The following is a 21,221-nucleotide window of genomic DNA, read 5'->3' on the forward strand; positions in this document are numbered from 1 at the left end:
TTCACTTGGCCATCAACCCCCGGCGGGTTGGATAGCGATGCTATTTACACCAAGAAGGTTTTTCCAGCCAATTGGTAGCCTTCCTGTCTCACGACTATGGTCCTCGCCTCTGTTGACTAAAGACACTGAGAGTAGTAGTCGTTCTGGGCGCGGCAGGTCGAGCCAGACGCACATGCTGTGCACCCGTTCCAGCCCCGGCCACCACATTGGCCCCTATTAAAACGTCAGCCATGTTCATGGATGTGGGAGACTGAACCTAGTTGCACGCACCACTTAGCGACTTGGCATGAGCCGCCGCCACTATTACCACCACCGCTGCCGGGGTCGGGGTTTCCGCCTAACACACCGTCAGCAACCTCTCACATCACAAGGGACAACGCCAACAGAATAACAAGAGAGGAAAAGACTCACCACCACCATTCCCAGCCCCCGGCTGCGGTCCACTAGGCTCGATACCACCCGGCAGCCCGTCCAACCAGCCATCAATCTGCTCCGCGACCTTCTTATCCTGCTTGCACTGATTCCCCGTCGCAATACTCTGACTCTTCAACGTCGGACACACCACATCACAGTTATCATCCATCGCCCGCTGCAGCGACGTGCCCTTCCACCCAAAGACATAATCCCCATGCGTGCCATACCCCGTATAATCCCCATACGACCACACAAACGGCTGGCTGCCATCCTCGGGCCACAACCCCCTATCATTAAACCCCCGCGTATCCCAAATCACCTCATAAAACAGCTGCGGGATCGGCACGGGATGACTCGCCGGGCACGGGCCCCCGCTCTCGAACGTCCCGCTCGCCGGGTACGCCACATGGTCCGCGTGGTTCGGCGTATCCAGGTTCTTGCCGTCCCAGCAGGTCGGGAAGCGCACGTTGGCCATGATGCCCTCCTTGCAGGGCTGCGCCGGCATCGAAGTCGTCTCGCCCGTGCGCGTGTACATGGTCTCAAGGCAGGTGAAGGTCAGTTGGCGGAATTTGGAGGCTTCGTCGGATGTGCGGTACATCGGGTTGCCGACGATCATGCGGAAGCCTGGTTGGAAGGCCGTTACTTTGGACCCTTGGTACGAGGCCGTGTAGTAGACTGTCATGCCGCCGCCGCGCGCGCCGTCGAAGTCGATGTTGGGGCGTTGTGGCACCCGGATGTAGCTGCCGTTGCGCGCGCGGAAGAAGAGCGTGGCTGTCCAGTAGTTGGAGAAGTCCTCGGCGAAGGTGCAAGTTGTGCAGCTGGCTTCTTCCCCGATGTTGTGCCGGGCGGGGTCCATGGTGATGTTGAACATGTTGCCGCCAACGATTTGGTGGAGGTGGGGGGATTGGGAGGCGCCCGGGAAAACGAGGCTGGATGGGGGGGAAGTGGTGTTAGTGAGGGGAGGGGAGGGGAGGATGGTGGATGGTGGATGGGATGGGGGACACGAACGGATCCAGGCGCTCGGTGACGAGCTCGGAGCAGGAGAATCGGAGGACGGCATCGACGCTCGGGGCCCCGGCGAGTGCCAGGGCGGCGGCGAGGAAGCTGCGCTGTTGGAGCTTCATTGTCGTCTGAGAGACAGTTGGCTTGACACAGAGGAGAGGTTGACCGGGCTGTGGGGGCTCGTTGTGTAAGCTGTCAAAGTCAATGCTCGTCGATCACCGTGACAGAGCTGGCAGATTCCCCTTTCTTATGCTCCTCTGTCCATGGCATAATCCCGCTCGATTTCCCTTAGCCCATGGCACCCCCCCCCCCCCCCCCCCCCATCAAACCATGGCGTTGATCCCTCGTTCCGACCTCCATGCTATTCCGGTTCACGCCAAGCAGAGTTGCAATCCGAATACGCCATGTCCTGTCATGCTCCGCGTTCGGGGCACAAACGGCCGACGCTGAGAATATCCACGTGCCAATATTGACATCGTGGGGGGTCGACCTCCGGTTGAATGTAGGGTTGCAACAGCCAGATTATCCGTTACTTAACTGAGAGAGGCTCTGGTGTTCTCTGCGTCGACGGACGAGGGCATTCATGGATAATGCGGGGAATATGGACAGGGGTATCAGAGAAGCCCGGGGGTTGGACCTTCTACCAAGTTTCCATGCGACTTCGCTGCGTCGGGGTGCATTCTGCATGCCGAGTGCCACCTTGAAATGGCAGCGATTCTCGGTAGAGTCGTACTGTACCAGACACCACTGGCCCGGTCCGCCCCTTTTCAGCCCTTGCCTGCCCATTTGAGCTCGGGGGAATATTCCCCGTGGAACATCCCACCTGTCATGGGCCTTAAAAACCCGAGTTTTGTTAGCCAAGCTCTGCAAAAATGACAGGCTTGGTATCCTTGTTGGGGCTTTTCTGTCAAGGCCCCGTCTTGCTCGGTGATTCTTCTATTCCGGCGTGCCATTCCTACGTAACTCGAGGATGCAGCCCGTCTATCGTTCCAACGTCGGTCTCCAATGGCCAGCGGGCTCCGTCCGTTCAACACTAATCAGAAGTGAGAGGGCAGGGAATGTTACTCTCTGATGTGCAGGGTGGAAATCTTGGTGCAGATAAACAAAGGTGTCAGCTGAGACGCCAGAGAGGAACGTGCGATATTAACCACATGTCGGGCACCTCTTTTCCTGGGACAGGGGACGCTGAAGCAACATTGGGGCTTCCAGAAGCTTGCATCTCCCGTCTTGGCGAAGGTATAACCTGGATTCGGAGATAGAGGAGCAAGAGTAATATCGAGCTTTCATTTGGATATATTGTTTGCCCAATGCTGGGCAACCAACTATCCAGCCGTAGGACGTCCAGTGCCCTCCCCTGAATATCGACGATGTACTCTCCCAGGTACTGAACCTCCCGTTAGTTTGGAGTCAGCCGCCGTCTAAATGGTTAATCTATTTCCAGGCTCGGGAGGCATGGTGACGTCGAAGGAATATTCTACCTTGTTCCGTGCTTTTTCTAGAAGATCCACCACCACCTGCTGAGGGTATCATCGTGATACAACTATCCCCAACATAGTAATGACAACCGATTGGTAGGCGGCGGCCGGGAAAAAGCTACTGCGTTAGCAGCTGCAAGTACCTCGTTTCTGCCTACGGTCTTCAACTGTGTTGCGGCTGTGTCGGCGTGATCCGGTTCCTCCGGAGTAAAAGGGGTAAACACATCGGGTTCGCTTTCCTGAAGCAACCTTGACGTACGGAAATAGGGAAAACACATGCTTCTAAAAGACAGTCTTCTTTATGCGTCCATCATGGTTACAATGCCTTCCCCAATCAACTTGGGCGGTGACCGCAGGTGGACATGATTGACGTGGCTCATGGCGGACGAGCGGAGACGACAGGCGGAGAAGGCGGACAACCACAGCATCGAGAAAGAGCGGAAGAGAAGACAGTTAGCTTTACCCCGACAGAATGTTAATGCAACGTCGGTTGGGGCCTCACCGCCTCCGAGCTCTTACCGGTCATGACTAATGATATCCTGTGTTGGGTTCTCAGCGGGACGGTGCCTTCTAGGCCCCCGATGATACAGTTCCTTTTCCCAACAGTACAGATTCGTGCCATCATGAACTGAACCATGCAATTCTCCAGGCAATAACCCCGAGCGCTGTCTTTACTTTCCATTCTGTCTGATTTTCTCATGAGCATCTGTGAGTACCACTTGCACCCGCTCGCAGGTGCCAGGGTCATATTCGCCAAAGCCCACCCATTGGACGTCACGGCGCTCGACTACCAACGCAACTAACAGTACCGGACGTGGCATTTTGCTAACCTGTTCTCGCCATCTTGAGAAGGGATAATAAGTAGCATCTGTGAGACTGTGACACACGGGCGGGAATTAAGATTGACCAAAGGATGGCAAGATGGGGAGAAGCGGCCAACTAAACGAGAGATAACGACTATACCTCACTAAACAGCCACACATATGAAACAACTTTGTTAGCATAGGTCTCGGTGTGTGGGTGTCGAGGGGGGGAGGGCCAGGATTCCAACGGGTCATGGCTCGATACATACTACAGCAATCTCAATCTCTTTCGGAGGAGATATGCCAAGGGACGTGAAAATCCATGACCACACCTCTGCACACTCGTTCTAACTATTGAAAAATGATTCTGGTATTGTTGTGTGGGACAAAGAAGGACATAGCCGACCCCAAGACAGTCTTTTCTCGGCCTTGCTGACCTCTGTTCATCCTCAATACCGCCGACCAGTTAAAAACAACAATCAATTCTGCCCAGAGCCCCGATGTTGCACGTGAGGGAACAACCAATCCGCGCCTCCTGACCGCCCTTTCCGACACTTGCGAGGCTGTGTCAGTGAGGAGTTGTGGGCTTGTGGCTGTGGGATGCATAGATGATAGGCCAACGTCGACAATACAAGTAAGGGATCCCCCTCATCTGTGAAGTACCAACCACCTTCCACCTTTGACTTTCGGCGTCTTCGCTTGTATCAGGAATGCAATAAGGCGGCACCAACGGGGCCCAAATCGATCCCATTCACCGTGGAGCCTGGGGAGCCATCCAGCACCCGCTAGGTACCTTACCTACACTTTTCCGTTCATCTTCTGACCGTGATGGAGGCATTAGCCTCGATTGGGGCTGCGAGCTCAATTCTCCAGCTCCTAGACTTCACCATCAAACTTATCAAGGCCGGCAAAGAGGTTCGAGAGAGCGGATGCACACTGCAAAATGAAGCCCTGGAGAGCATTTATGAACGAATGCAGACATTTCTGACGCCCGTTGCCGCCATAGCATCGACACCAATTACCATGAGATTCTCGTCCGAGATCACCTCATCGGCCCGATGCGCGCTGCAAGACTGTCGTGAAGTACTCTCGTATCTGCGGGAACTGAAGATCAAGAACGGTGGGAGGAAAACGTTGGGGAGTGTGATAGTGGCTTTCAGGTCAATCCTAAAGCGGAGGAAGATCGGCGAGATTGAAGGGCGACTGAAGATGAGGTTGAATGCCATATCTCTCGAGATGAGCCAAACGGCCTGGTAAGTAAATCTGTGTTTTGGCGTTTCGGACCGTATACCTGGCCAAGTACCGGGCTGTCATCAGCGGGCACCTATCCAGTATCAAAGTTGAAAGGTCTAACTAATTATTAACTTGAACTTTACCGAAGTCTAGAGATCCAAAGGCTAAGGGCGGAGACCAACTCACTGGCGGTTAATGGTAGGCTAGCCGCCGACCGCGATTTCAACATGCTGTTGAAACGCCTTGAGGATCTCCACATGGAGGTTAAAGACGCCGAGCAACCAAAAAAAGTCAAAACACTGTGTCAGGTGGCCAAGCAACTCAAAGAACAGACGGAAACGTTCAGCTTGATGTGGCTCAACGACAAATTCCTCAACAGCCTATCCTTCCGCTGCCGCGACCGCCGCCACGAAGCGATCCCGGATAATTACACAAACACGTTCAAGTGGATATACGATATTCCTCATTTCCGGGACTGGATGGAGCATGGTTCAGGAATCTTCTGGATTCATGCAAAACCGGGTGCTGGCAAGTCGACGCTGATGAAGTTCTTGGCCGACAACGCGCAAACCCAGGAGCATCTAGATGTGTGGGCAGCACCATCCAAAACAACCATTGCCGCACATTACTTCTGGAACCAAGGAAGCCCCATGCAAAAGTCGATGCTCGGGTTACTGCAAACTCTTGTCTCGGAAATCCTCCACAAAGCACCGCACCTTGTCCCCCTGGCAATCCACAGTCTTCAAGCACTAATAGCACCGGCAGATGAACCTGTCGACTTCTCCAACCTCGACCATGCGCACGCGGTCCGCATTTGCGGTCGACTCGGACTTCGCGGATCTCACGTATGGACAATGAAAACCTTATCCTGGATCCTCCAAAGCTTGGCTCAGAGCGATACTGGAAATGTCAAGTTGTGTCTTTTCGTGGATGGTCTCGACGAGTTTGAGGGCAATCACCAGGAGGTGTGCGCAATTCTGGGCTCTCTGGGAGCCTCGCGGCATATCAAATTATGCGTGTCTAGTAGGCCCTGGAATGTGTTCAAGGACGAATTCGGCTAAGATTGTACGAAACACCTCGCCGTTCACGAGCTCACCGCCTCCGACATGGAAACGTTTGTTCAAGGGGAACTCAACGCGCATCGCAACTGGAATGCCAACATGATAAGCGCAACGGATGGGGATTCCTTGGTGCGTGAAATCCGTACGAGAGCAAATGGCGTGTTTCTTTGGGTCGTGCTGGTCACGCAGTCACTCTGTAACGGCCTTGCGAATCACGACAACATCCATGACCTGAGACGACGATTACGGATGCTCCCGACAGACCTCGGCGATCTCTTCAAGCACATCCTACATCGTATCGATTCAGTATATGCGCAGAAGTCTGCCGAACTCCTCCAGATCGCCTTACATGACGACATTTCGGCCAAGCTTCCACCCGAGGCATATTATTACCACGAGCAAAATTCTGAACAAGATGATCCAACCGTTATGGGGCCAGTCGGCAATCTCAGCGTCGAGGAATTATGGTCTACAAGACAGCTAGCGAGTCGACGCATCACGGCCCTTATCGGTGATCTTCTAGAGGACAACTTTCATGGTCCATTCGCTGCACCAACAGTAGAGTCTCTACATCGAACAGTCGACGATTTCCTTAGGACGGAGGGCATCACAAAGGATATCCGCTCCCGAACGGGGCCAGAGTTTGACGTCCACCTCGCGCTCACGAAGCTTAACGCGATTTTGATCCGATCCGCCTCAAGCTCGGACTACGAGGATCGGATATGGTCATTAAAGCGCGTCTCTGCAATCATGAACGATAACATCCCCCAGGTCTCTGAAGGTTACAACACTCGCTTAGCATACAGATACTTGGATGTGATTGATCATCACATAGCCGGTTGTTCCGAGGTCGAATTTGACCTCCTCGACTTCAGAACCACGCTTTTAGAATCCCGGTTGTTCGAATACGTCTCGGAGAAAGTATCAAGGAACAACAGATACTTTTTGGACGTGGACATCGACCCAGAGGATACCCTTCGAGATGCAGAGGACCGTTCCGCTGCATCCACAATGCTTCGCATAATCGTGTCCCATTCTTGTGTATCCATGTCGGGCAAGTCGGTCGAGTCTCCAGCCAGGTGATCAAGCACAACCTAAAAGTCGAAAGCTGTGTCGACAAGGCCGTGCTTCACATTCTTCGACCACGTCATGGAGACAGATTGGAACGCAGCATGACATATTGGTCCCGGCTACTGGCGATGAGATTGGTTGGAGGGTGTGCTGGAGGATCCCGGGAGGCTCACCTTCAACCGTTGCTTATAATTATCCATGGCCGCAGCAACGGCTCAGCTGTACTGCAACTGGGAAAAACATGCCGTCCTCGCCGTCCTCAACTGCTCGTCCGTCCTCAATACCTAGGTACCTACCTATCCAGCCGTATCTTCTCCCTCCCGCGGCACAATTTCCACATCGTAGTCATTGCCTGACTTTCCTGTTCCTCGACCTCTCAGCTGCACATCACATTGATCTCTTGCCAACTGCGATTCGAAATGGATGACCTTTCTGATCTTGAGCTGGCGGGCCTCGTGGTTTCCGAGGTAGAGATTCATCTTGGAGTTGTTGACAAGAACCTTGCTGACCTCATTATCGCCCAACGAGTTGCTTCCGATACATTCGAGATCTTCCAGCAGAAGATGGGAAGCATGGCCGGCGTTTCCCTCCCTGTCAGCTTGCTCAAGAGCGTCGATCGGCTTCTTCGAATGATGCATCCATCAATAAAGGCAAAGAACACACATGCCTACCACGGACCCGGCACACAGCGCGGCGTCGAGCAACCCCACGTCCGATCCCAAGCCTACATCGAAGCCCAGGCCCAATCCCGCCCTTCTCTGCCCGGTCAGGCGGCGAATCAGGCCCCAGTCCAGGATCTCATCAACAACCCGCGGAAACGCGGGCGCAGCCGCAGTCGAAGCAATAGCCCCAACACGCAAGGAAACCGGCGCCTGAGAAGCAATCCTTCAGACTACGACAGGCCCAGGCGCACACCCTACGATGCGGACCTTGACCGGTTAATAATGGAGGATGGGGAGCGGCGCGGTCGACAAGGCCGCTGCGAAGACGATCACAGTCAGAGAGAAGACGAAGTTCCTGTCCTTAACAACATCTATGATGGCCATGTGGCGGGCGTCAAGAAGTTTGGCGCGTTTGTGAACCTCCAAATCGGCATTGGAAACGTGACCGGCCTTGTTCACGCCTCGAAGCTGGCAGAGGGGCTAAACCATCCATCAAACTTGGTCGCGCGCGGCCCAGTCAGTAAAAGTCAAGATTATCAGCATGGATGGGACACGCATTGGATTGTCGATGAAGGACGTTGATCAGGACACGGGTCGGGACCTCGCACCCCGCGTGAACCTCGCTTCGAGTGCTAACATGGAATCTCCGGGCAGAGGTAACGAACCCGTCGACGCAGAGCTCCGAGCGCCCAGTTCCGCCGCAGAACACCAGCGGAAGACGACATCACCCGAGAGGGGGGGAGACCCAACAGCTCACTGCAGCTGGAGTTTTGAAAGCGTCAGACTTTCCAGGCCTTGAAGACCACAACGCAGCACTCGGAGTTGACGGCGGAATGGGGCTAGGAGAAGACTTGGGCATTGAGCTCAAAAGCGAAGAGCCGCCTTTCCTCATCGGCCAGCCCACACAGTCTCTCGAACGTTTATCCATTCGCCTGATCAAGACTCCTGACGGGACCATGAGTCGGGCTGCTGTGTCCGGGTCTGTGTTGGCCAAAGAGAGGCCCGAGCTACAGCTGCAACGGGCTGCAAGAAAGAGCACCACTCCATCCCCGCCCGCGCCATGCACCACACCACGCCAGACACATCCGTGACCAGCTCGCCCCTGTCATGGTAGACCGCCACCACCAGCCGCCAGCGTATCGTCTTGTGTGGCCGAGAAACAAACCGGGTGCGCCGCGCGTTGTGCGCGGGGTGGGTATGGGATGCGACGGGGCGGTGGCGGAGTGCGGGAGAGAAAACTGCGGCCGGGGATGGTGGTGGTGTGTACAAGACGGTTACACGGGCAGGGCACAACCGTGTATCATGAGCTTGTGTTGACGTTGGCGGGGGAGTATGTTATGCGTGGGGTTACGGCGGCGGAGCCGGGTTGGTTGGTGGATGCGGCGCCGGGCGGAGAGGGGGTCGGATGGGGGTGTGTAGGAGTAGTGGCCCGTGTAGAATGGGAGTCATTGGGTGGTGGGTGGTTAGGTTTGGGGGTGTCGTTGGGGGGTTAGCTGAGGCGGGGTGGCGTGAGGAGGACGTGAGAATGAGTGTTGGGCGTTTTCATGGTGTTGTGAGTAAGGTGGATTCGGCGTGTCAAGATTGTGTGACTGCTTGAGTGTCTGGTTTAAGTGGTTTGGGGCGTGTGTTTATGCTTTGGTGTTCCTATAGTGATTAGTACCTAGTCACTCCCGTCTTGTTGTTATTCTGGGGTGGCCCAGAATGATACAGGTCTGTCCTGGGGTTGACTACTGACGTCCTTCCACGTTTGACCGGATGTGGAAACTTCAGCTACAGGGCTTCGTCTGATACGTCCAGTAACAACGTCCAGTAACAACGCATGTGGGATATGTGAGCTGTGCAGCGTCATCGGGTTGGAAAAGAAGGACCCCAAGATCCAAGGCTGTGTGGCCTGGTATTAACCCCACCCATCATTGTGTTAGGGGTTGCCCAACGAAGCCTTGTTGCGGCCTAAGCGGCGCGGTGGGCGCAGGGTGTTCCACAACCCAAGTTACAGCACTGGGAAGGATTTGATAACAGGAGGGTGTATCGTTTTCCCTGACGGTTCGAGCGTGGGAACTAAAAGTCGATCGAGGTCAAAGCACAACAAAGCGACGCTTGAAATGGACTTTTCTGTTAACGGGTTCACTTGCTTAACCCTACGAGGGTCGCTGATTGGCCTTATGCTAATCTCCACAGCCGTTGTTATATCAATCATCCGCCCTAGTCACGGGTCCACGGGCATTTAGGACTTGTAGATGCGGATCAACAGTTTGTTGTTCCCCGGAGTATACTCGGACCCTTGCACGGTGTTGTCCGCCCGTGTGCAGGAATCCATAATGAGGCCACCAGCGCGGGCAATATCGTTGCTAACCAGGTCAAACCAGTCAGCAATCATCACTAGTACGTCATCTGTCGTTGTCGTAGGGCAGGGGAGGGTAAATAACGGAGACTCACCAGGGGACAGTAATGTGGTTCACGCCCGACTGGCCCGTGAGCTGTGCGCCGCCGAGCGAGCAGAACTGTTTGTAGCTCTGGCACTCGCACTTTTGCTGTCCGAGGCTGGCGAGATAGTTGATGCAGGCTACGGCGTCGGCGACGGGGGCCTCGGTGCCGGGCTTCTCGTTGCAGGTGACCCGCTTCGTGAGCTCGCCACGCCTGCTGTGTTCTGTGGAGGCGGTGGGATGGTTAGCCGGCCGTTTTTTGTCTCTCCATCTGTACCAATACCCAAAGGAGATATGGGCAAACATGGCGTGTCACCTACCGACGGAGCCAGTGTTGTTTCGGGCAGCGTTGAAGGCATCGACGGCTTGGTCCGGAGTCAAGGCTGCGTCGGGGTTGGCGATGATCTGCTCCACCCAGTCGGCGAAGGAGAAGCCCGAGCTGATCACCTTGGACTCGGCGGCCGAGGGCGCAGCGCCGACAGCCCGGCACACGGCCAACAAGGCAACGGTGGTGAGAGTAGCGCGGACCATGGTGCTTGGTTGTATTGGCTTAAAAGTTGACTGGAGATGTGTGTATTGCTGCTACTATTTGCCTGGGACGTGCCCGTTTTATACTCCTTTGGCCAAGCCATCGCCGCCGATCTCGTCGGCGACGTCGGGAATTCCAAATCTTTTGAGTGGGGGCTTTGCAGCTTCCTCCCAACCAACAAGCGCGCTACACGTCGGATCGCTGCGAGGAAGTGATCCTACGAAAAGAATCAGGCCACCGCATTCTTCACGGCGCTTAGCTCTGACAGGGCTGTGTTCTGCCAGCAAAACAAGTACATTCTGGAAGGCGGTGTGGAATTCTTGGATTTGATACTGCATCCTAGGAGTCGTTTCGTAAATATATATGATATATCGCGCACGGAGCGGTCAGGTTACAACTTTCAAAACGGAGTAAGCACAGTCCAAAGTTGTGATAGGCGGGCTCTGGTTGCCTACTGTAGTACTACTGTGGACACGAACTACACGGTCATCGACTCATCGTGTTGGAGGCTGATATTGAGACCACTCTGGATCAGGTTATCAAGATATCAGTGGCTTTTAAGTTGCATGTTGTTTAAACGTCCGGACGGGATCATGAACCAAGGGCTCCGAAACCCCACAGTTAAAATGGGGAAGGATGCCCATAGAAACTGAGCACAAAGCGAGCGTGGTGTCGAGTCCAAGGCCATTCATTGTTTCTGGTCGTCGACGGTAAACGCCGTGCCGGTGCAACCCCCCGCAGTCGGGCGGTTTTCCATTTTCAGGGGCTGCGGCTGAGAATCCATCTCGGGTAAGGCCTTTGGCCTAACTCAGCTGCCCCACCGATTTTCTGGGGAAAGATCGGCAAGGCGATTTGCCAGTCTCGACAGCGCAGTGACCGAAGAATGGGATTGGCCAGAGAAGGGGATGCGCCGCCGAGAGAGAACGCAAGGGCGTCGGTATCGCCGTTACCCCCTCCCCCCTCTAAAAGCATTCTGACCTGAATTAGAATAACGTAGGTGGTTTTCGTAGTGGGCAAACAAGGGCGAGAAGTGAATCAGCCTGGAATCATCATCGATGTGAAAAGAAAGGGAATAAAAATAAACCGTTGCAGAGAAAGGAACAAAAAAGACGGCCCCTGGTTGTCGGGATTGTTGACAGTTGCCCAACAGACCCCAAACCTCGAATTGGACTCGGGTGGGTGGACCCCGTGTGGGCCCACGCCAAGTCGCCGCCTCTCACTCCTGAAAATCGCATTCTTGCGGTACCGGCTCAGGCCTGGCGAGCCTGGGCACGCAGCAACCAACAACCTGGCCCCCTTGTGCCTCGCCAAAAACAGCAACAAATTTTTGGTCGCCGCCGCACGAGCCTCTTGGATCGTCGCAAACTTGTTGTTTCCATCTGCGCCTCCCTTCTCTCACGCCTCCCCGGTTGTTGTTGTCCTCCACACCAAGAGAACTCACTCTTTCAGGGCGCACGAGCGAATTGTGAGAATCGCCCCAACCCTTCCAATCCGGCGGACGAATACATTCTTTTTTTCTGCAGTTTGGCTTTTAATTTGTTGCCACGAACCGGACCGCCATCCCACTCCGCCTTCGTGCCCGTCTTTTTTCTCTTCTCATTCGCCCCTCTGCTCCGCAACAAACTTCTGTCAGCTGCGCCAGTCCCAACTCTCGCTCGCTCTCCCCGGTCTCCACCGCCTTCCCTGCGTGTATCAATTCGATGCCGTCGGGTTCCTGAAAGTCTCGCCTCTCGCTTTTTGGATCGCCCGTCCTCGTCATCGCCTCTCGACGTTAGCAGGGAGTGCCGTGTCAGAAACGATAAAAAAAAAGGGGTAGGAGGTTCTTGGCCTCGAGTTGAAAAGTCGACGTGCGAGCGAGCGGGGCGATATCTCGCCAACTGCCTGCACGACACACCAGCCTGTACAAATTCGACCATGGCCCCTTTCGGCTCGACTTCCGCTACACTTTCCACTCCCTCCGAGTCGAGCGCCCGCAGAATTGTCCAAATGCAAGACTGGGTTCCCGCACAGGAAGCCATGTTCTCCGACGCTGGTGCCGCGCTGCCCACCGGGCCGTCGTTGCAAGTCCAATCCTACAACGTGCACCCCCCGCACTCCCGACTACGAAGCATGAGTGTCTCCCTTCCGTGGCGACAGCGCCCTAAGTCGGCGCTGATCGATCCTGGTATGGAATCCGGATATTATGACTTGTCGCTGGAGAAGAGCAAGAGCCACGGGTCCGGCGGGCAGGAAGATATTCTCCTCCCGCCTGTGGCCCCGAGAGAGGGCAATTTCAAGCGAATGTTGCGCCGGGCCTCAGTCTCGCTCAAGACAGGGGTGAAGGGATTCATTCACAGACGGACCTCGGTCCCGGCTACGACGACCTTCGATACCGATGGCCGGCCTGCGAGGCCCCAGTTCGCCGGCTCCTCCCACCATGCCCCGCGCCCGACGACCTCACACGCGGGTTGGCACCGCCTTCGGCAGAGGGCCAGTTTCCACCGACAGTCGCCAATGATGTACCCGGGCTATGGCGAGAAACTATTCCAGCACGACCTCGACCCGATCGAATCCCCGACCTTTCCCGTCCCCGGCTCCGGCGAGCAACCGCCCATCATCCCGCGGAATACCGGGGCCGCGGCGAGACATGCGGCGGCGATTGCCTGCAATGGACTAAACGGTTACGATGTTATGGATATGCCGTTCCCGCGTCCGGGATGGCTCGCAAAAGATTCGCTGGATGATCATGAGAGCGGGATCGGGATTGCCCTGACGAGCTGTGAAATGGAGGCCTACGTCCCGGGCGATGAGGTGGATTCTGACGTAGATGTTGGAACCGATCTCAGCCGCGATGAGACGGCCATCATCAAAGTTGACTTCATCTCGGAGCTGCCGACGGAGCTCGCAATCCAGGTACTTGCGCTCCTCGATGCGGCGACTCTGAACACAGCCAGCCGGGTGTGCTCGGGCTGGTCCGAGGTGATCAGAAACCAGCACATCTGGCGCGAGTCGTTCTTGCGCGAGAAGACGACCGCTTACGCCACGAGCGGGCCGGTAAAGCCAGGTGCCGGCTTGGGTGTGCCGAGTGTGCAGCCAACCAACGACTGGAAGGAGATCTACAGGGTGAAGACCGAGCTCGACAAGCGCTGGAAGGAGGGCAAGGCGCGACCGGTTTATCTTAACGGGCACACAGATAGCATCTATTGCCTGCAGTTTGACGAGTATGTTCTCTACCCCGCGATTGACTGGCCATTCTCCCCCAACTAACCGGCCCCAGATCCAAGATCATCACCGGTTCCCGCGACCGCACCATCCGCGTCTGGGACATGCACACCTTTGCCTGCACGCTCGTCATCGGCCCCCCCGAAGTCGTCAACGACGCCTGCGCGCTGCTCTACGACGAGAATAACGACCCGCTACACCACGCCACCATCCCAGATATTGACGCGTCCCCGACAGCCGACGGGCTCCCGCACGCCCCAATCCGCGCATGCCCCTCCGTCCCGGCCCTCTACGCACCGTCGATGCACCACCAAGCCTCCATCCTCTGCCTGCAATACGACGACCGCATCCTGGTCACGGGCTCCTCGGACTCCACCTGCATCGTGTACTCCATCGAGGATGGCTACCGGCCTGTCCGGCGGCTGCGGCACCACTCGGCGGCGGTGCTCGACCTCGTCTTCGACGACAAGCACATCGTGACCTGCTCCAAGGACGTGTCCATCTGCGTGTGGGACCGGGCGACGGGGGCGCTGCTGCGGCAGCTGCGCGGGCACTCGGGCCCCGTCAACGCGGTGCAGATGCGCGGCAACACCATCGTGTCGTGCAGCGGCGACTTCAAGGTGAAACTGTGGAACATCGAGACGGGCAAAAACATCCGCGAGTTCCTCGGCCACACCAAGGGCCTCGCCTGCACTCAGTTCTCCGAGGACGGCCGCTACATCGCCAGCGCCGGCAACGACAAGGTCATCCGCCTCTGGGACGCCAACACCGGCGAGTGTGTCCGCTCCATGGACGCCCATGATAACTTGGTCCGCAGCCTGCATGTGGACAGCGTCAGCGGCCGTCTGGTCAGTGCCAGCTATGACTCGGACATCAAGGTCTGGGATATGGAGACGGGCCAGGCGCTGCTGGATTTTCCCAAGTGGCATTCCAGTTGGGTGCTGAGCGCCAAGAGCGACTATCGCCGGATTGTGAGCTCGGGGCAGGACCCCAAGATTTTGATCCTCGATTTTGGTGCCGGCGTGGAGGGCATTGAGATGCTGGAGAGCGCGCCGACCCCGGGATTGGTGGTAAAGGTGGAGGAGCAGCAGGGGGCTGGGTATATTTGACTACAGACAGGCAGGGAGAGAGAGACGATAGATCTCTGGGTAGTCATGTGAGAGTCGTGTTAATGGTAATCAAGAAAGAGGTGGGAAGCGCTGGTTGGCTGATGCTCGCTGGCGAGCGTTGGTGCTAGGGCGGGGGATGGTATATAGTAGATTTTCTTCTGTTGGGCAGATAGGGAGACGGCGTTTGGACTTGTTGGTGGTATCTATGGAGGAAAAAGGAAACATGGAAAGATGGCAGGTATCTTGGAGGAGGATCAATGGGTTGGTTCTGCCCCATCACTTTTGGGTTGGGGCGTGTTGGGCGTACTGTCCTGGGTTGGATTTCCGGGGGTTTGCATCACGAGGGGGCATCATCCATCCTGCATATATGGGGGCATCTAGACAGAGCATCGAGACAGACATGTTTGTAGATGAGATCCGTGGTGCTGGGAGAGTTGTGGGTTTTATTTGAAGCATTTTGTTTTATTTGCCTTGCATCATGTTGGGGGTTGGTCCTGTTGATGTGATGTGTGATGGGGATTGGCGGTAAGAAGTTGGGTATGTGTGTGATAAGGGGTTGACGGTGATGTGTAAAATGACACGGGATTCAGCTGACGCGCTGAGCCATCGTCACATGGCAGATGGGTTGGTGTCATCACTGCTGGCGCACTGTGGGCATCTCAGGTGGTCTTTGTGATGCATGGATCAGCATAAGATATATCATGATCTGGAATATGCACATCATGATCGGGCCGATGGCTTAACAGGCAACTATTAATTCACAGATCAGCAGCAGGGGAAGACTCGGCAGCAGCGGACATAGAGATGAAATAGGTTGGGCTTCACATGGAAAGTCCTGGGCGTCGGGCAGGGAAAGTGAAAGCGAGGTTGCTCGGATCTTGGGTGCCGGGTCAAAGTCCCTGGTAATATATGTGAGGCGCGGTGCCTGGCGGCATCTTGTCCTTCGCCGCGCAGCGTGGTAACGGTGTGAGCTCTCAGATGGTAACCTGTGGCGAAGTGCCAGTCAACGGGTCCGTGGCCTGTTACACCAGGTTGGGCCGTGACGACTGGATTTGGAAGACCCTTGGCGGCCTATTTCAAGTTCTCCAAGCTCCAACAAGTGCCGGCAGGGGAAATAGAGAGGCCTTTGTCTGTGATAGCGCCGCCCAATGCTGCATCTGCCAAGCGGGATGCGACGGGCGAGGCGTCGGCGGACGACGCGCGCCAGCAAGCACCGTGATGCACCGCGGCTGGAGTGTGACTCGGGGTCTCATCGATTGGTGTGGGAGAAATCGGGGGCACATCTCAAACACTCGCAGCGACCCCCAGTGGTGGGGCTCTGAGATGGAAGGGGCAGAGATGGAGCTGCAATGACTGGCTGGGAAAAAACAGGAGCTTCTTGTGGGGGGCTCCACTCCATGTTTCGAAACGTCGCTTTCTGCAGCGAGTCCTTCCCCTGCGCGACATGGGTTGGCCCAAGCGCCCTGGTGCCAAGATTCTGTTTGGGCGATCCCCAGCCAACGTTGCTTCACCCAAGGAAACTTGCAAGCCACCATCTGAACCACTCCCTTGCCCGTCCAGCATTTCATGCCTGTGAAGAAGATCTCTGGGCGATCGTTCGAAACGCCCGAATACCCAGTCATTGAGATATTTGGATGACGTTGGAAACGCCAGTCCACGATACGATATGATGCTCTGGCACTCAGCACAGCGATGAGCACTCAGCAATGAGCAATTCACGATTGCGCTCTCGGGCTCCGAGCGGCGGCGGTTACACGGTTGCTTTGTTGGGCGGTTGCATGAACACACCCCCCTGAATATACCCCTTGATGTTGTGGTCATGGTCCCGCCGACCTTTCGTTTCTGTCGTCTGATGTCGTGGTCCCACACTCTCCCGGCCCAGTTGGTCGGGCGAGCACTCCATTTCCAGAGAGCTTGTTTGACCTCCCTGGCCCCCGCGGCCAATTACAGCGAATACAGCAAGGGCAAAACTCCATCTTTCTTTTGCGATCACAGATGCTGAGCTGCCAGCGGGTCTGAGCGAGGGATACCAGATACCTCGCATGGCCTGCCAAGCTGTGCCTGGAGACACCGCACCCTGCCCCCACTGGCATGTGGGAGGCTAGCGTCAGGAACAAGCGCACCGGAGCATTTCCATGAGCATGCCTGTCACTTCCTTACCGCAGGGCCATCTGAACAACCAGCCGCCGAGGGAGGGATATGGTGCCGATCTCCGGGGCGGCTACCGCTCACCACTTGGGTTCCCAACCTTGCATCGAGAAACAAGGGGTACGTGGGTCGGGAAACCGAGCACCACCCCAGCGGCAGACACAATATAAGATCGTCCGACCACACCCGTCGTTTCTACAACAGCTTGTGATGTGTCTTGCACGTCAACCGGCCTTCGTTCCCTCCCACACCAGCTCTCTTTTCTCCTTCGTTTGTCATTCATTCGCTGCCTTTGCTGGCCAGGGCGCATTTCTGGCTGGTTCAGAGCAATTGTATTCGTAAGTGTCCTCTGATGTTCGTTTCTATTCTTTCTTCTATTCTTGTTCAGTTACCCCTTTGGGAAGTCAGATACTCGGAACAATGGCCTCGAGTGAGGTAGCGGGGCAACCGCGATCCCCATCCCGTCCGCCCCGCTATTGTTCATTGTTCTGAACCAGCACTTGTTGTCCAAAGTGGCATCTTCTGAACAATAAGCATGACCGGTCATCTCTCTTGTCAGTTGGCGCAAAACGCAGAAAATGCGTGCACCTTGCGACCCGTGGCTGTATGGGTCATAGTTACTTATACCTGCCCATGTTCTTTATCCTCATTGTCCGGGTTACCAATTCCCCTTCCGCTCCCTAAGCCCGTTCCTATACTCAAACCTCATTTTGCAACTCGCTTCTGGAAAGCTGAGCTAACGAACTAAATAAGGACCATATACCTGACACCCACATCTGGAGATAGCTGGATCTAGACCACGATGCTCTCAAGGATATCCACAGTCTGCCTACTGGCCTTGGGCCTCGTGTCCCCGGCCCTCGCGGTGCCCGGCACCGGCACAGGCACCCGGCAGTAAACACAAGGCAAAGCGCAGAGTTTTTGGATGGGCAAACATCGAACGGCTTCGGAGTCGCCGCCTTTCAACGGCGATGCCAACTACAAAGTGTTCCCGCAATGTCAGAGACTACGGTGCCAAGGGTGACGGCGCGGCCGACGATACGGACGCCATCAACCAGGCTATCAGCGATGGCAACAGGTGCGGCGAGAACTGCACCTCCCAGACCACGACCCCCGCCCTCGTTTATTTCCCGTCCGGCACGTATGTTGTCAGCAAGCCCATCATCCCCTTTTACTACACGCAGCTGGTGGGTGATGCCCTTGCCCCCCCGACTCTTAAGGCCTCCGCCGACTTTGCGGGCATGGCCGTCATCGACGCGGACCCGTACGACTCGACCGGTAAGAACTGGTGGACGAACCAGAACAACTTCTTCCGCCAAGTCCGCAACTTTGTCATCGACCTGACGGGCATGCCCGTCGAGGTTGGCGCCGGCATTCACTGGCAGGTCGCGCAGGCGACTAGCCTACAGAACATCGTCTTCAACATGCGCGAGGATGGTGGGGACGCCAACAAACAACAGGGCATCTTCATGGACAACGGCTCGGGTGGTTTCATGTCGGACTTGACCTTCAACGGCGGCAATTACGGCGGCTTTTTCGGCAACCAGCAGTTTACCACGCGCAACCTGACCTTCAACAACTGCAAGACGGCTGTCTTCATGAACTGGAACTGGGCGTGGGTGTTCCACGATATTAAAATCAACAACTGCGGTGTCGGGATCGACATGTCCAACGGCGGGCCTGACGGCCAGACGGTCGGGTCCGTCCTCGTCCTCGACAGCGAGTTCACGAACACGCCGGTCGGTATCAAGACAGCCTATGACCCCAGTTCTCCCCATACCAACGGCACGCTTATTCTCGAGAACGTTGACATGACCGGCTCGGCCCAGGCCGTCTTCAACAATGCCACGGGCGCCACGATCCTCGAGGGGAACCAGAAGGTCAGCTTCTTCGCCCAGGGCCGGGGTTATGGGGGTGCTGGAGGCAACTCTGGCGACGCGTTTCAGGGACCGCAGGAGGTCGTCAAGAAGCCAGCTGTACTCCTCCAGCGCGAGACCGGGAAGATAATCACTCGCAGCAAGCCACAGTACGAAAACGTCCCGGCGGGGGATTTCATCAGCATCAAGAAGGCCGGCGCCAAGGGTGACGGCGTAACCGATGATAGCGACGCTATCCAGAAGGTTTTCGACACGCTCGACTCCTCCAAGGTTATCTTCTTCGATCACGGCGCCTACCTCGTTACCAAGACCATCAGAGTGCCCAAGGAAGCCCGGATCGTCGGCGAGGTTCTGCCTATGATTCTGGCCGGCGGTGACAGCACGTTCAAGGACCAGGAACAACCCGCAGGCCTGTCTTCCAAGTCGGTCAAGCCCGGCGATATCGGCACGGTCGAGATGTCGGACCTCATTTTTGGCACCGCCGGCCCGCAACCCGGCGCCATCATGATGGAATGGAATCTCAAGGCTGCCGCCGCGACCTCGGCTGCTCTCTGGGACGTGCACACGCGCATCGGCGGGTACCGCGGCACCAACCTCGAGCTCGAGCAGTGCGCCAAGAACCCCAACGTCACCAACCCCATCAACCCCGACTGCTTCGGCGCTTTTATGATGCTGCACGTCACGCCGGGCGCCGGCATCTATCTCGAGAACACGTGGTACTGGGTGGCGGACCACTCGCTCGAGCCCGAGGCACAGGACGGCCAGATCGACATCTTCAACGGCCGCGGCATCCTCATCGAAGGCCCGAGCCCCGTCTGAGGCTGAGGCACCGCGTCGGAGCACTCGGTCCTGTACAACTACCAATTCAACAACGCCTCCAACGTCTTCCTGGGCCACATCCAGACCGAAACCCCCTACTACCAGCCCAACCCGGACTCCACCGAGCCCTTCCCGCCCAACCCCAAATTCGCGGACCCGGACTTCGCCACCTCCTGCGCGGACGACACCACGGGCACCTGCAAGCGCGCATGGGGCGTGCGGGCGGTCGACTCCAAGGACATCTTCATTTACGGCGCGGGCCTGTACTCGTTCTTCGACAACTACGCGCAGGACTGCCTCGAGACGGAGTCGTGCCAGGCCAACATCGCATCGCTCGAGGGCGGCAGCGAGGTGTATTTCTTCGGCCTCAACACCAAGGCCAGCGTCAACATGGTCAGCATCGATGGCCAGAGCGCCGCGCTGGATAGCCAGAACCGCAACACCTTTTGCGCCACGCTCGCCTGGTTCCAGCGACCCTCTTAGAGAGTGGGTGGCGGGGGCGGGGGATGCGGTGGTGGTGGTGGCGGTGGTGGTTATGGTGGGGGTGGATATGGTGGAGGGCTGGGGCCGGGGAAGTGAGAGTACAGATAGTCTTATACCCTGGGGAGAAACGAGTAAAGTGGGAGATGGGTTTGTTGTGCTCTTCTTGGTTATATTATCCATTTAGTTCGTTTTATACCCTTCTAAAAACTGGCCGAGAGGCAATTGGTTGCGAGTTTGGGTCGGTTCGGTCATGATTTTTGGTGAGCTGGATACACGGGATACATTTCTTAGAGTCTGCAAGGGAAAATGAGTAAATAAATGAGACTTGTCCATGAATTTTTTGTTGCTGTCTGACTTTTTGTTGCTTGCGGTGAAAGTGCTGGTAGGGGCTGACGGAAAGCGCCCAGTGGCCCAGTGAATTGCCAGATGGCCAGATTGCCTGCGGCGGCCATGCCGCCACGCCAGAACACTGCCAAGGCAATCGCTGCAGTCCAATTCGGCAACGTCATAGCTTCTAGGCTTGCCTGCCAAGGCCTCTTCGCGGCTGCTCTCCTTTGCATTTTCCCTCCGCCATCACCCCGACCAGACGAAGCATTACGCTCCCCCAGCCGCTTTCGGACAGCGCCGTTGTTTCATTGTATTGCGCCCACCGGGGATATCGCCCAGTACAAAGAATCCCGCCACAACCTGCGAGCGGGCGACCAGCCGAACCGATTTTCCGATCCCATTCCTCGGCCACACCAAAAAACAACGACGACCACCACTACCACCGCCGCGATACATCACACGCCCCAAACAAACAACCCACCATGGACGACACCGACCGCCCAACCCGCCGCTACAAATCCCCCTCCCAGCTCTCCCGCGAACCCGACTACCACCCGCCCCCTCCCCTTGACCACAAAACCACC

The 21,221-nt window shown here is 56.4% G+C and overlaps 6 protein-coding genes across 6 annotated transcripts; 4 read left to right on the plus strand and 2 right to left on the minus strand.

The window, feature by feature from the left end:
- Window positions 1-12: 12 nt before the first annotated feature.
- Window positions 13-1,538, minus strand: CHGG_03473 (uncharacterized protein; the record flags this gene model as incomplete). Its single annotated transcript, XM_001229988.1, has 5 exons — window positions 13-116; window positions 173-213; window positions 271-337; window positions 412-1,343; window positions 1,423-1,538. The coding sequence occupies 5 exons, from the start codon at window positions 1,536-1,538 to the stop codon at window positions 13-15; spliced, it is 1,260 nt and encodes a 419-aa protein (XP_001229989.1).
- A 2,984-nt stretch (window positions 1,539-4,522) lies between these two features.
- Window positions 4,523-7,071, plus strand: CHGG_03474 (uncharacterized protein; the record flags this gene model as incomplete). The annotated part of the gene is made up of 3 exons (XM_001229989.1): window positions 4,523-4,947; window positions 5,076-5,950; window positions 6,251-7,071. 3 exons carry the CDS (start codon window positions 4,523-4,525, stop codon window positions 7,069-7,071), a joined length of 2,121 nt encoding a protein of 706 aa, XP_001229990.1.
- A 407-nt stretch (window positions 7,072-7,478) lies between these two features.
- CHGG_03475 (uncharacterized protein) lies at window positions 7,479-8,812 on the plus strand (the record flags this gene model as incomplete). The annotated part of the gene is made up of 2 exons (XM_001229990.1): window positions 7,479-8,237; window positions 8,399-8,812. The coding sequence occupies 2 exons, from the start codon at window positions 7,479-7,481 to the stop codon at window positions 8,810-8,812; spliced, it is 1,173 nt and encodes a 390-aa protein (XP_001229991.1).
- Window positions 8,813-9,945: 1,133 nt separating this feature from the next.
- Window positions 9,946-10,675, minus strand: CHGG_03476 (uncharacterized protein; the record flags this gene model as incomplete). Its single annotated transcript, XM_001229991.1, has 3 exons — window positions 9,946-10,069; window positions 10,158-10,368; window positions 10,465-10,675. The coding sequence occupies 3 exons, from the start codon at window positions 10,673-10,675 to the stop codon at window positions 9,946-9,948; spliced, it is 546 nt and encodes a 181-aa protein (XP_001229992.1).
- Window positions 10,676-12,587: 1,912 nt separating this feature from the next.
- Window positions 12,588-14,983, plus strand: CHGG_03477 (uncharacterized protein; the record flags this gene model as incomplete). The annotated part of the gene is made up of 2 exons (XM_001229992.1): window positions 12,588-13,873; window positions 13,930-14,983. The coding sequence occupies 2 exons, from the start codon at window positions 12,588-12,590 to the stop codon at window positions 14,981-14,983; spliced, it is 2,340 nt and encodes a 779-aa protein (XP_001229993.1).
- A 2,950-nt stretch (window positions 14,984-17,933) lies between these two features.
- CHGG_03478 (uncharacterized protein) lies at window positions 17,934-20,310 on the plus strand (the record flags this gene model as incomplete). Its single annotated transcript, XM_001229993.1, has 3 exons — window positions 17,934-18,025; window positions 18,135-19,731; window positions 19,849-20,310. The coding sequence occupies 3 exons, from the start codon at window positions 17,934-17,936 to the stop codon at window positions 20,308-20,310; spliced, it is 2,151 nt and encodes a 716-aa protein (XP_001229994.1).
- Between the last annotated feature and the right edge of the window lie 911 nt (window positions 20,311-21,221).

This window comes from Chaetomium globosum, genomic scaffold, assembly GCF_000143365.1.
Source record: "Chaetomium globosum CBS 148.51 scaffold_2 genomic scaffold, whole genome shotgun sequence".
Taxonomy (NCBI): Eukaryota; Fungi; Ascomycota; class Sordariomycetes; order Sordariales; family Chaetomiaceae; genus Chaetomium; species Chaetomium globosum.